A 15,017-nucleotide genomic window follows, 5' to 3' on the forward strand; every position below is an offset into this window, starting at 1 on the left:
GGGGCTGGACTTGATGATCTTCCGAGGTCCCTTTCAGCCGTAATGTCTATGAAATCTATGAAATAAATCACAATTTCATGGAAATTGTGAAATTTGGCAATGTTCACGAAAATCCAGATGTTTTGGCTTTTCCTCTCAAAATAAAATTGGGCACTCCAGAAGAAAAATGACCTGGGAACAACCAGGGTTAAATCAGCCCAGAACAGTTTCTCCTGGGAGAGTAAATGTCTGTACCTGCTGTTGTACTAAATCAGCTAAACTGTTGATTTGGTTCAGCAATCATAAAAAGGTAAGTTATTTAAAAATGAAAACTAATATAGAATGATGCTTTCTAAATTGTTTAAAAGAAAAGGCAAGTTTTGTGTTTGTGAGAGGGCCTCTCTTGCTGATGTTAACAGAGTCTAGTCTGGGATATTCTAGTTTATCTTAATGATGAAGTTGTAATAGTACCAAAAATTAGTAATATTTGCCTCGTTTATGAAATATGCCTTGTTTTGATAGTGTTACATTTCCCTTGTCTTTGCAAAGTTTCCTTACATTAAAGAAAGTGTAGATCAAAAACACCTAGTTTTTGAGGGGAAAAAAGTATAATTTACAGAAAAACTGCTTTTGCGATATTGATCTAATTAAGAAAATATTCATGCACAAAATTTGCAACTAGGAAGCAGTGAAGGTGAACTTTACTTAAGTTGGCTAAGTGTTTTGCACAATCAGAGAGGTAAATTGAGATTAAGAATTGGGGGAAAATTCTATATTAGGAAAATTTTATATTAGGAAGATTATATTTCTAATTCTCAAATTAGAAGAGGGAGATTTCAGTTTATTTTGTAGTGAACATTAATTATGAATGACAACTAGATTGTGAAAAAATTTTTTGTAGTTTGCTTGCCTTGTCTAAGAAATACTGTAAAGTACAGTAAAAGCTGTGTTATCCAGCACTTTATTAACTGGCATGCTGGTCGACTTAGACTTCAGGCCATGGCCTGGGACAAAGCAGCCTATGTGGGGCCTCCCTCCCTGTCCCCTGGCACTGACACCAGGGAGTGAAAGTCTGGTGCACTGGATGTGGCAGGAGGGGCGGCGACCCTACCAAGCAAAGATGCCTCTCCGGTAACAGGCCTATTTGGTTATTCAGCACCCGCCATTCCCCATGGGTGCTGGATAACAGAGCTTTTGCTCTATTTTCATTTGATTTTCTTGTTCATATAAACGTCGCTGATATACATTGGCTCCGATTTTCAAAGCAAGTAGCATAGGCAAGAAATGAGAGGTTTTTTTATTTATCTTCTTTAGCATTCTGTTTTCAATGCAGCCCAAGTTGTGAGGGACAAAAAATTATCATCAATTTGGTTTACATAGTACTCCAGGTGAGGACTCATTAGTGCCGAATAGAGCAGAATAATCAATTCCCTTGATTAGTAAGAGACTCTCCTGTTAATAGAATCTAGTATGCTGTTGGCTTTTTTTTTTTAAACGGGAGTATGCTGTTGGCTCATATTCAGCCTATGGTCCACTGTAACCCTCAGGTCTTTCTCTGTAGTACTGCAACCTAACTACTCATTCCTCAGTCTGTATTTGTGCGTGCAGTTACTCCATTCCAAATGCAGGACTTTGCACTTCTCTTTGTTGACTCTCATCTGATTGATTTCAGACCATTTCTTCAGTTCATCCAAGTCATTCTTGATCCTAGCCCTACCCTTCAGTGCACCTACAGGTCCATCCAACTTGATGTCATCTGCAAATTTGCTAAGCATGTACGTAATCTCATCATCCAAATCATTAATGAATACGTTAAACCAGGGGTTTTCAACCAGGGGGTATATGTACCCCTGGGGGTACTTGGGATGGCCTCAAGGGGTACTCGGCAGTGTGTGCCACTGCTGGCACTTTCATTGCTGCTGCACCGCTGGCACTTCCACTGCTGGTACTTCTGCCACCGCCATGCCACCAGCACTGCTTCCATCACCATGCTGCTGGCATCCTTGCTGACTGGCTGCGGGAGACCACTTGTACCTCCCAGTCACCGATCGACTGCTAGGGAACCCACCCCACCTGCTTATCAACTGACTGCTAGGGGACCCCTCCTTCCTGGTTGCTAATTGGCTGATGGGGGACCCCCCTCCCCGCTCGTCAACTGGCCGCCGGGGGACTCCTTCCTTCTCAACTGGCCATCGTGGGTACACTGACCCAGAAAGGCTGAAAACCCCAATGTTAAACAATGCCAGACCCAGGACAGACCTCAGACTCCACTTGATACCTCCTCCCAGCTAGACTGAGCTATTTATGACTACTTGTTGAGCACAATGATCCAACCAGTTTTGTATTCATCTTACAGTACTTTCATCTAGACTGTATTTCCATAGTCCGTTAATGAGAATGTCATCAGAGATGGTGTCAAAAGCCTTGCTAAGGTCAGGGTACATCATAACTGCTACTCTCCCCCTATCCATAGAGTCTGTCACCTCCTACCTGGAGCGCCTCTGGAACTGGGACACCGCATCAGTTGTGGTCTCATGGCTGCGGGATACCTTGAGTGCCGCCATGGCTGGGCTGCCGAGTTAACTGCTGCTGGGAGCCATGTCTATTGATGGGGCTCCCCGCTGCAGGGGCATGTGCTTCTGTGGCTGGGAGCCAGTGTCATCTGGGAGCTCCCAGGCTCGAGTTCACATGCTCCCTCCTCCCCCTTAGCTGGAAGCTCTGATCAGGTGATGGAGCTCCCAGCCACAGGGGTCCTTTGGCCATGTGTTCAATCAATGGTGTGATAGGAAGTAGGTACAAAGTTATTTCATGTATTTTGTGGCATAACTTTGTAGCTTATTCCTCTTTTTATTATGCCATTAATTGATTGAACATGTGGCTAGGTGACCACTTTAAGACATAAAGAACCAGTTAATCATGCCTTAACTGTAAGTGGGGCCTTTTATAGCAGTGAAGAAAGGACTATGACAAACAGTATTATTGGGAGCTTTCTTTTATTCAGTCCCTGCATCCTGTAATTTTGTAATTCTGGCTGAAAACATGAAATTGCATCTAATTAATAGGGACCTCCTCAAATCATGATTTCATGGAAATTGTGAAATTGGGCAATGTTCACAAAATCCATGGACAAAAAAACTTATTAAAAATAAAATGCTGGGTCCCCAGTGGGAGTGGAAGTCTTCATGGCCACTGCAGCCCAGCAGTGCGGCCGCTGGATGGGAAGGGGTAAAGGGGAAAGGAGCTGCTGACATAAAGGGGACCAGGGAAGATGGCTGTCACCCCTACCCCTGATTGGCTGAGAGTGCTGCTTGCTGTGTGGACCTGTCCCTCCACCAATCAGTGGTGAGGGGGAGGGACCACATGATGTACAGCCCTCACGGCCCACCAGTGGTGCGTGGTAAGGCCACCGGGGGTCCTTGGCCAATCAAAAAATAGGGGACTTCTGCTGCAGTAAGCCTATGAACGTGGCAGCCAGCCCCATGATCTGCCCATGAAACTGGCTGCTTGCCTCCTCAATTGGGGTAGATTCTTACTAATTAAGGATCAATCAATGCCTTGAAATAAGGCATAATCATAAATTATATTGGATATTAGTTATTGGATATTAGTTATTTGGAAAAAAATACTAGAATAGAGAAAGTCAACAATATTCATGAAATTCCATTTTCGTAAGGGGAAAAATAAACGCAGCTATTTTTCTTTTTATAATTTGATTACTCTGATGGAAATTATAGAAATATGAAGCTAGTGATTTATATAGTATACATACCATGACTATCATGAAAAATTATGGAAGTATTTAAAATAAATTTGCTAGCAGGCTGAAATAGCGACATCACTTTTGGTGTCTGTTTCATTGTAATATAGATTTTTAAAACATTTTAATATTCATTAGAAATTTATTAGAGCACTGTATTAGTCACCATTTTAGAAATATTCCATTGTATTAATGGTTACCAGGCTTTTATTTTTAACTAGACCTCCTTTTAAGATTTTGGATTAGGTTTTCAGAGAACACAGAATTGGACAGAAAATCTCTTTGTAGTGTCCGTACAATGTCAGGGCTATTATTTTAATTTTTTCTCATTAATTGGCATGTAGTTTAGATTTTATTATTGAAGAATATAATGTCACATTTTTCTCCAGTACCTTAGTTTACTAGAGTAATAGTAGAGAGGCTCAGCTCTGTACTGGAGGTGTACAGTGGTCCTGTATCATTCCGTTACAAGTCAGCCGACAGTGAATTGGAGGATTCCCATGTGCATTTATTTAAAGTTATATTTCTTGGCAATTTTTGTAGGTGGAAAGGGCACACTGAAGCACCTTCTTCATAGCCTAGGACATAGTTCTGTCAGCAATGGAGATTTGCAAAGGCAACCTCCAGGTTCTGCCATCTCAAACCAACCTCCGCTCTGATGTGGTTCTGAGACCATACCTCCCAATGCTTTGCTCTATCACTGGTTTAGGGCAGAATCAAAGAAGAGGAATGATTAAAATACAAATGCCATCTGGTGTGCTCCATTTTTTCTTTAAAGGGCTTTCATCCAAACTCTAGTTTAGTTTATGTGGATGTGATCTGAAAACGTCTTTTAGTTGCTTTTTAAAATGAGTGAAATTCATTTATCATATTATCACACCATGGGTGCAAACACAAATACAACTGTGTCAGTAAGATCAGAATACTTAATTGAGAAAATCACATATTTTTAGGTTTTACAGATGTATAGATTAGGTAATTAGACATATTGATTTTTTTTTTTTTAACAAGCATTGCAGTCTGGATTTTTTAATTAGCACATGCTTCAGTGAAGGAAAAATATAGTAGTCAATCAATTGTGTATAACGTTTTCTGATAGAATGTTTACCAAAAGAAACAAAACCTTTGATTTAAGAGTTAAAATAACTCTAAACTTGTTCTAATACCTGCAGGTGTATCTGTTCACGTGTGTATGTATCTTTGTGTTTTTTTCCCTAAGTTGGGTCAATGGTGGTACATAACTATGGAGAATGGATACACCCTACACCTAAAGTCCACCCTTCTCTTGAATAAGTAATTTAATGTATTAACTTAAACAAATAAAAAGGCTGGCTGAAGGAAACCACCAAATGCACATTAAACAAATTCACATCTACTTAAATTACAAAGCAAACATTAGCTAAATCCAGAAATCTAGGAGGAGGATATTAAATATTCTCATTTTTATGCACAATGCAAGGCCAGATTCATTTATCCCAAACTCAGAAAAAATGCTGTGTGGGTTTCGTTCAGGGCATTGGTGTGGAGGACACAAGATTTCCAAGCAGCCTTAACTGGGAGAGGAACTGAGGGTATACTAAAGCATAGTCCTTCCATGACTGCTCTTCCAGATTCCACTATACCAGGAGTTTTGCCATGTCGCACCCCTGCATTTGGTAAAACTACCACATTTCCATACATAACAATACTGTGGTTCTATCCAAACCTTCCCCCTTTACTGATCTATTTGGGGCTAGTGGAGAACCATTTTCTGCCAGGTGAACATGTAGAAAGCTTCATGCTGCCTGTTGGGACCTCTGCATCATAGGCAATCTTCCCTGTGCAAATTTGATTTAAACTTAGGTGCCACTTCCTGGCTACATTTGCACCAGTACTTAGCATCCCCAGTTGAGGTGTGTTCCTAAGTACTCCGTGGGCAATTTTTTCCTAAATGGAAGCAGAATAGCCTTGGCTGTGTGAGTGTTGGCACATTGTCATTCAGCTGTGTTAATTTGCCTGCTGAAGGCATTCCACACAGACAGCTACCCCTGCTTCCTATTTAGGAAGCTGCTTTCCCAGAGCAGTGCTGTGTGCTTAAAGGTGCTGTCATTAGGGCTAAGTTCAGATAGTCAGAAAGCTTGAGGTTGAATCAGTTCAATCTTTGCAGTTTAGTCTAACCTATTTAGATTTGTAGTGTAGATTGAACTGATAAGCAAGTGAACAGACATTCACTTCTGATTCTCGAAATGCAGCCACATGCCTGCAGTGGCTTAGGCCAGAAGCCAGGGGGGTGCTAGAGCACACTTCCCTTATCGGGTGGAGCAGACAGCTTGGGTCAAGGCTAGCCTGCTACCCTGAGGTTTATGTGCACTGAACTTCTGTTGTCACAGATTTGAACCAGTTTCTGATCATGTATACTGGTTTATGTGTTATTTCTGTCCATAACCTAGAGATGGTAAGTTTCCCATACAGACATAAGTTATGACCCACAGTGGTAAATGTTCTATCACTGAAAGCAAAACCAGTGTTTATGGTATCTGATTAACCAAACAAATGAAATTCAAATGGTTGTTTATGAAAGAGTAAATGGAGGCAAGAGGGAAAATCTGATAAAGGAGTGTGCAAAGTAAGGCCCAGCTCTCATGTAGATTGGCAGGGGGGGAATGAATATAAGAGCAATGGGTGTAGTTGTATATATTGAGAAACACAGTGCTATGTTGGAAGCTGTTGTATGTATGTATGTAGCTGTTGAGTTTACAAGGTACAGAGGAAAGCACCTGAAATTGGTCCTTTAACCTACTTTATATATAACTAACCTTGGCTGTTATTGAGATACTATGAATCACAACAATTAGTGGTGGGCTTTACTGTTGCCAAACATAAAGTTCTGTAACTGTTATTTTTTAAATTTATTGGATTATTTTAACTGAATAATAATGTAAATAATCATTATTCAAAATTGTCTAATTGTCTGAAAAATTCTGAAATATATTAAATGCATCTGGAGTTCCCTTTATTGATTCTTTTACTTTTCATCTGTCTTTTCAAGAAAAAACACAAAAAGTAAAATCTGTTTGTTACAGGAATTAATTCATGCTTTGTGAAAATAGCATTTATGTTGAGACACAAAAATGCTTACACTGATAGTATAATGTAAGTGAATAGCAAAACTCCCAGTGATTCAGGTCCTAGCAGACTTAATTTTCTTTTTTGCCAACCTATTTTTTCTTTGTTTCTTTTTTCAAGGGAAGGTTTTAGGTTTTCTTCTCAAGAAGCAGCTTCAAGTTTTGGTGATGATAGACTGTTGATAGAAAAGTTCATTGATAACCCTCGCCACATAGAAATCCAGGTTTGTTCCATTTTCGTGGGTAAGACCTGAAATGATTGAACCTTTTGGGGTTGCAGTGTGACTAAAGATGCATTATAACTATAAGCATGTTCATATTTGTTATGACTGTAAGGATGTTAGGGATATCAAACTCTGTTCTGTTTCTAAGGTGCCTGGCAGACATATTTACTGGATGGTTTAAGATGTTAATCACATGATGAGCTGTAACATGCCACATGTTCTACCTAGGTGCTCTTTGTGGCTGGTTTGGATGGTGCTTTAATGTGATAATGTGACATATTAAAACCTGATCCATGACTGACAAGAGGGGCTTTAAATTTGCTGGTATGGAAGGAGCCCATCAGCCTCTCTCACCCTCCTCCCCCACCTCCTACAGGAGGACATTTAAAGCGAGATCAGACAGCCCTAGTGCTGGGCTGAACAGTTGGTTTTAATTTTCCATTGCAGGGGGCAGCTCTGGTGACGTTTCAAGCTGGGTTCAGCATTGGCAAGTTTAAAGCTGGCTGTGACCCATCCCTGACATTGGGCCTCATGGTGTAGCTTTAAAAGTCCTGGATCTTGAATATCTGGTATGGCACATAACACAGTTTTTGGGATCTGGATAAAATTCCACAGATCCCATTGTGTGTTTAAATTAATATCTGCCAGGGGACTCAGAGACTGTGGCTTGGATTTTAGTTGTTTTCTCGAGCAACATGTTAGAATAGATTCTGGTGGATGCCCCAGGTAATAGATAGATGCCCCTTGTGATAGGCAGCCTGGTGGTGGGTGGTAAGAAATCTGTGGGAGTCTATTCTAAATCTAAAATTGGAGAGTTCAGACGCTGGAGGGAGTTTGTGTCTAAGGTGGCTGTGATATGTGCTATTCAACTGCATCTTTTTAGCTGCCTCCTCTGGCAATATTACAATAGTATACCCCTCATACCATAATCTTCCACCTGGCTGAGTGAAAATACGGTTAAAAGAGGGGTGTAAGCCTGGCTTCTCTTCTGAACCTTAAAAACCTGTTTGCCTTAAAAACCTGTTTGCCTCTATTTTTTCTCCTTTGTTTTCCTGTTCACATCACACTTGGAGCATTTTTAATGCTAAGGTGGGTTAGACCAGACTTCTTTCAGAGCTCAGTTAACCTTTCCTTGTTTGGCTAGAGAGGGGTTGCTTGCTTCCTTTAGATACATTAGGAAGAAACCAACATAGAAAAACTAAATGAGGGTCTTGTTTGTGTTGTAATGTCTGAGGTGTATAATTAAATAATGTGCTTATCTTCGCTTTGGGATCAGTTGCACCATTTAAGATATGAGTTATGTGTAGGCTCATTACTCACAGTGTACAGAAGTTTCATTTTAGTTGGGTAGCTTAGTTGTTAAAGAAGATTAATTCTGATCTTGGGCCAGTTCCCCAGCTGGTATAAATTGGTATAGCTCCCTTGAAGCAAATGGAGCTATTTTGATGAACGCTATGAGTATTATAAGCAGTTCCTTTCAAAGTTAAATACAAGTTTTATTCATGTGAGAGTTACGAATCTTCTTAAAGCACTTCACTGAATCTGAAACTTTAAAACAAAATCTGTGATTTAGATGTATAACCACAAAGAAGGAATTATGTTTTAACTAAGAGAAAACAACTCTAGTGTTCAAATAAAAAATAAAACAAAAAAATCCCCTGTCTCGCTGTCCTCCAGATTAACAGTATTACAACTTTTTCCAAAACAGTTTCCTTTGGCACTTACACAAGAACAAAAAAATATATATTAAAAAAGTTTTGGATGATTAAGAACAGAGCTTTTAAGACTGGAGGCCTAGTCACAACTATATTGGCACTTTTATGATGCTTGAATATTGTACTAAAAAGTATAGTTTTAAGTATATTAAAGAATGTTATTGGCCTTCACTGTGTATACTTCCCAGTCCTTGATTTATATTATGTTAGTACTATCAGATACGTATGTAGAATGAATTAAAACTAAAAAGATAAAGTACAGATCTTACACAGTTTGAGAAACTTCTACATTTATTTACATTTTCATATTAAAGTTCTTTTTAAAAAACAATGACCTTTAGATGTTCTTCAGGGAATTTCTTTACATTTTAAAGTAGTCTTATGTATTTATTTTTATAAAGGAAAGTAAAGTGATTGTTCTCACAGGGTTTGTTTATATTGCAGCCAATTTGATATGGGAACAGAAACATATCCATGTAAAATAACGCCCTAGAACATTCCTCTAACTATGTACAGGGGAAGAGTAGGTATCACATCATGCCTGTTTTTGGATTAATTTATAAAATGTTCCTGGAATTAAATCATTTGTATGTGGATTTATTATTTCAGCTTACAAAATATTGGGCACAGAGTACATGGTTTACACAATCAAATCAGAGTTTTGTGCACAACCCAAACCAAAATTGAGTAAGTTTCTGTTAGGTTGCTTAATACTCTAAGCAAAAGAGTATAAAGATGTTTCACTATTACTAATTTTTAATTGAGACTTTTCATGTTAAAATTTTGAAAAACCAAAGTTCCAACCCTCCAAGGGCCCAAGCAGGTGCTTTTAGGCCTAGGAAATCATTTACTTGACATTCTTTTCCAATGTGTTGTATCACTAGACATCCTATAAACCAAAATAAAACGGCTGATGCCAAACAACATCTGTTTCACAAAGAAAAAGGTTTTGTTAGAGAGGCTTGCCTTTTTAATATTTTGAGTATATTTTTTCATGTCATACTTGAAGGAATTAACTGGGTACAAGTAACCCTGACTTAATCTTTTCTGACAAGAAATCTATAATGAGCATGTCAATTTCCTTAACAGAAGTTTCACTTACTTTTCCAGTCCAAAATACAAATTCTTTATAATTTGTCACATGATTTTTTTAAGGAGAGATTGAGATACTCTGACAGCAGCTCAATACTTAATATAAAAAAACCAAAAGTTCCTGCTGATTATGGGGAGTGCTTGGTAAGAGAACAATATTCAGCCCCTTTGACACAGCTGAATATGTCCAGTCACATGCATGATGTGACCTGATTATGATCTTTTTTTCATTTAAAACTTCTACCTAACCACAGATTCACTGTAGTATCAGGGAAATGGGCAAATAATAAATTTGCTAGGGCAGGGGGCGGTGGCAACAGCTTATCTGCTGAATCCGGTCCACAGAGCTGGGGGTTTTGGTGGCATTTTGGCTGTGGGAAGCTTTGCCTGCACCTAGGCTGGAGCCAAACGCTGAGGAGATAACCTGGGGCCAGCCTACAAAGAGCTGTGCCCATCCTGCAGCTGGGGGATGGGGAGAATTAGTGATGGGGAAAAGCCACTGGTGCTGTTGTGGCAGTGGCTTCATTGGAACACCAGCCTGCCTGATACCTGAGTTGGGTTGTTCCAGCCCAGGGCTCTGAAAAGTTGTCCATCATTTTGCTAGGGGTGAAAGTTAAACCTTAACTTTTGACTGGCTGGGGATAGGTGTGTACTAAACCAGTAAGTTTCAGTCTATATCTTAATTCACCACAGAGGTCAAACAACTAGGAATTCATACCTTAGTTTTCAAAAGTAACCAGTCATTTTGACCGTCTTTTTTGTGGTGCTCAGCTTGATGGACTTGAAAGTGGCTTGATTTTTCCTAAAGTGCTGTTATCAGGCCTCTGAAAATATGGTCCTTTTAATATGTGTCTAAGTGAGCACTTTTTTTTGAAACTGTAAACCACTGTTTCTTCTCTTTGATATCATATACCATCTCTTCTGTTTCCAAAATGATTAAAAAAAGAAAAAAAATAGTAAAACTTCAGCTATTAGGTATCTTGCTAGGTTTTCAAAGATTAAAAATCTATAAAAGAGTCTAGTTGAAGGTAAATGCTCTTTATGTAGTAATGTTTCATTCTAGATTCAGATCCTACAGATTCTCATGCATGTTGCTTTATTTTAAACATGTGAGAAGTCCCATTGGTATTAGTGGGATTCTTCAGATGCTTAAAATTAGGCACATACATGAATATTGGAAAGATCAGGGTCTTAAAATAAGCTGTTTCTTAACAGAGTAATAGTGACTGTCAGATTTTATATGTTATAAAAAAAATACCCCCATACCCCCAATTTACATATATCTTCTTTCCCCCAAATGAACAAAAAGCACCCAAAGATTTTAACTATTCATCCTTATTTTTCCCCTTTTTTTGCTTATAGAAGCAAGTTAAGGCTCGATTCTGCTTCCAGTGGAATAGATGCAAAACTTTTGCATGTGAACATATGTGGTCAGTTTCATTATGTCCATAAAACCCAGAAACTACCACCACAAGTGGGAAACAAGGCAGTTTTAAGAAGACTGAAAATGGAATAAGAAATTCAGTTGATATTTTTGAGAACCAATCCTAGAATGCTCTCTGTGTCAGTAGGACTTATGCACATGCATAACTTTAAACGTGTGTGTAAGTGCTTTCCTAAATAGGTATCCAGGTTGTAGCCATATTGGCCCAGTGGAAAAAGCAATCAGGACTTGTAGTAGAGAAGATATCTTTTATTATACCAACAAGATTTTTGCAAAAAAAATCTTTAATTGCAAGCTTTTGGGTACAAACTCCCTTTGTCAGGCATTGGAGAAAAGATGGTAAAAGTTCTCCTGGGGACAAATGAATTTCTACCTAGGAGAACTTTTACAATCTTTTCTCCAATGCCTGACAAAGGGAGTTTGTACCCAAAAGCTTGCAATTAAAGAAATCTTTCGAAATAGGGATTGACTGAATTAAATGTTTCAGTTTTTTAGTGAATTAGAGCCAATCCATCTTTATTTATATCTTATTAAAGTACTTTTATCTTTTAAAAACATTGGCAGTATCACTTTTAAGGACAATGTGCTTCCATAAATAGAACAATTACACAAATATTAAACACCATTTATTTTAATACTTGATAATTTTATTTGTAACACAGGTAATGATTAATCTTGTTTTTGTTGCATGTAATTTGATCTTGTAAAGGTATATTAAAGATATATACACAGTTTAAACTTCATGTTCTAAATCAGTGTGGGACACTGACTTTGATTTATTTTCAAACTATTTAATGTATAAACAATTTGGGACCAAATGCCAAATATTTGTTAATTTAACAGTAAGTTTTAAACAGACCTTTTTTTTAACATTCTCTCACAGCTCCAAGACTCTTGTTACTTAAAAATGTAAGTAAGGAGTTTCCTGTGTCTACCTATAAAACAATCACTTTGTAAAACATAAGAAAAGGCTAAAACAATTAACAGGAAAAAAGAGTCCAAATAGACTTTATGGCTTGCATTGATTTGGGAATCTTGTTCTCCCAGAATATCTGACATGAAGGACCTGAGTTTAAAGTAAGGGTAAACTGAGTGTCTAATTGTAAAAGTATTTGGCCAAATACCAAATACTGTCACTGGAAATTGTATTTGGCTAAATCCAAAAAAAAGGGGAACAAAGCATGATAAATATTTTATTATTTAGTGTAAAAGGGAGTCTGCAAATTCAAATGCTAGTAAGAAACAAATCTTGCAGTCTCACAAAAAAGACTATATTCTTTAGTAATAGTTTGATAAATATCTTCCTTTTATTACCACTGAGGAAAAAATGCTATAGGTGGAACATGTATTTTTTAATTAAAGAGGTGTGTTTTGATTCATCCCACTAGAAATGAAAGATCATTATTCCTTTGGTAAATACATTTAGAAAACAATTACTTTTTTCAGTTTTGTTTGTCTTCTGGATAGAATTAAAAGGCCAGCTTTGGATGTTCCTTGCTTAGACTATTAAGCCTGATAGTTAAGAGCTGTGTCTTGAATGCATTAAATGTTCATATCTGCAGTTGTGGATAAAAGCACAATGGCAGTTATAAGATACAGACTGCAAACATGAGAGGTATTATAAACAACTTCCCTAGAGGTGGCATGTGTTTCAAAACTGGGTAGAAGAAAGGGAAGAATGTAGTGATTTTGCTATAAGAAGAACGTACAGTTGAAAACGATGAAAATGTTTTGTTTTTCCTCATGGAAAGTTTTGATAAATGGGTGGAAACAACCCTCTATCCCTTCTTTGTTGTCATTTTCCATTGACAATTTCTGCTGTATTTTTTGTCAAATGAAAATTTGAAATTCCACTGTGAGCTCACACTTTTCAGAAAAAAAAAAAGTTTGTTTCATTGAAAACAGTTTCTACCAAAAAAGCTCCAGTGGATTATTTTTGGCCAGCCTTGATGAGAGGGTCTGAGACGGTCACAAAAGGAAAGAAAAAGCAGTACCTACTGATTTCAGAAGAGGGATCCCACCAAAGCAAAAATACTCTGCTCTTTGAGTCTTGTATAATAATGTAAACAGTTTTAATGCCAACTCTATTCTTCTGTTAAAGAAGTCTCCATGGGAATTTCTAGAGTTCAGGTGCTGCTGTCCTGAACTGGATAAGCTGTGAGCAGGAGTGGGAACTCTCACTGGAGTTCCTGGGAGTTGCCGAGTATCCTGATTCTTATCCATTATCACAGTTTAGCCTGTGATGAACTTTTTGCACATAAACAGTCTTACTGAAGTCAAAACTCAGAGAGTTTTGTTTCATCTACCTGGATTATTCCCACTTTTCTTTGTAATTATTTTGTTGGCATATGAGCAAAGTGCACTCAGAGCTGTACTTATTTTGTGGTGCTGAAAAGCACAAAAAATAATAAAACTTCTTATCACTGAATATGGTGTACCAATTGTATTCACACCAGGTACAGGTATATGAGTTACGGTGATTCTATTTTTATCTAGTCATTTTTCATTGGAGTACTTCATTTTTAAAGGATAAGACATTAGAATTGGCATAGACAAAAGAGGTTATATGGAGAGACTCATAAGATGAGGAAGCAGATATTGTAAATGAAAATGACCTAAGGATAGGAAGCAGCATGAAAGAAGGTATGAAGTTGGATGTGGGAGGAGAAGACTGGGGAAACATTTAGGCAGATATGGGCATTTAAGAACAAAGCACTCAAGGGAACCTCCTGGTCACCATGTCCAGTTCCCTTCTGTCTCGGGCAGTCCCATCATACGATTCCTTTCATGAACTCATCAAACTGTGTCTTCAAAGTAGGTAGGTTGCTTGCCCCTAATACTCCTATTGCAGAATGTCAATGGCCAGATGTTTGCACTTGTTTGTTAATAACACCTTTTTTTCTAGGTTTTGGGAGATAAGCATGGCAATGCTTTGTGGCTGAATGAGAGAGAGTGTTCCATTCAAAGAAGAAATCAGAAGGTTGTGGAAGAGGCACCAAGGCAAGTAAATATCTTTCATCATATATTTTGGTGAGGATTTTAGAAAGCTTCTAGTTTTGCATATTGTACATATGTGAACAACTTTCCATTAAGAACAACATAAAATAAATAAAAGAGTACATTTAAGTTTGATAGTCTTTGGGGATTTGATCACTTTTGTTTTTCCGTTGTAGGGTTGTTTTATGGATCCAGGTCTTGTCTCCTGGGAGGATAGAGCCAGGCAGTGAATTAAAACTCCTATTTAAATTAGAATCAAGGGGAAGGGAAAGCTGAGGATTTGATAAGTCTGTGTTTAAAATTTCCTTTTCTTACAGTACCTGTTGTTGGTGATGTGGTAGAAAAATAAGTTTTCTTTTCCATTGATTGTTTTTTCCTCTGTTTCAAATGATCTAAATTGCACCATTGGACTAGTAATGAGGTAGCTAGTGGGTTGGAAGGAAGAGGTTATTTTTAGGCCTTTCTTGAAATTTGGTCGTCACACCAGACGGCAAAGCCAACATGTTTAATGATTTCTTTGCCTCCATCTTCCTAAGTAGGGACCAGAACAGCCACCTCCCTGCTGGGCCCCCCTTGGGCCCTGGGGGAGGCACACCTGGGCCAAGGGTTAGCGAGGATTTAGTTAGGGAGCTTCTGGAGGGGCTGGACGTATTCAAGTCAGCCAGTCCGGATGATCTCCACCCTAGAGTTCTAAAGGAATTGGCC

At 38.2% G+C, this 15,017-nt stretch overlaps 1 protein-coding gene across 1 annotated transcript in view; it reads left to right on the forward strand.

Annotated features, from left to right (window-relative positions):
* The window catches only part of PCCA (propionyl-CoA carboxylase alpha subunit), a 569,837-nt gene that overhangs the window by 203,172 nt on the left and 351,648 nt on the right, over positions 1-15,017 (forward strand). The window contains exons 10-11 of the mRNA XM_019523836.1: positions 6,962-7,064; positions 14,221-14,315. Of these exons, the coding sequence (XP_019379381.1) occupies positions 6,962-7,064; positions 14,221-14,315 (198 nt within the window). The remainder of the gene's footprint in view (positions 1-6,961; positions 7,065-14,220; positions 14,316-15,017) is intronic.

Source organism: Gavialis gangeticus, unplaced genomic scaffold, assembly GCF_001723915.1.
Source record: "Gavialis gangeticus isolate Ggan-Ray unplaced genomic scaffold, GavGan_comp1, whole genome shotgun sequence".
Classification (NCBI taxonomy): Eukaryota; Metazoa; Chordata; order Crocodylia; family Gavialidae; genus Gavialis; species Gavialis gangeticus.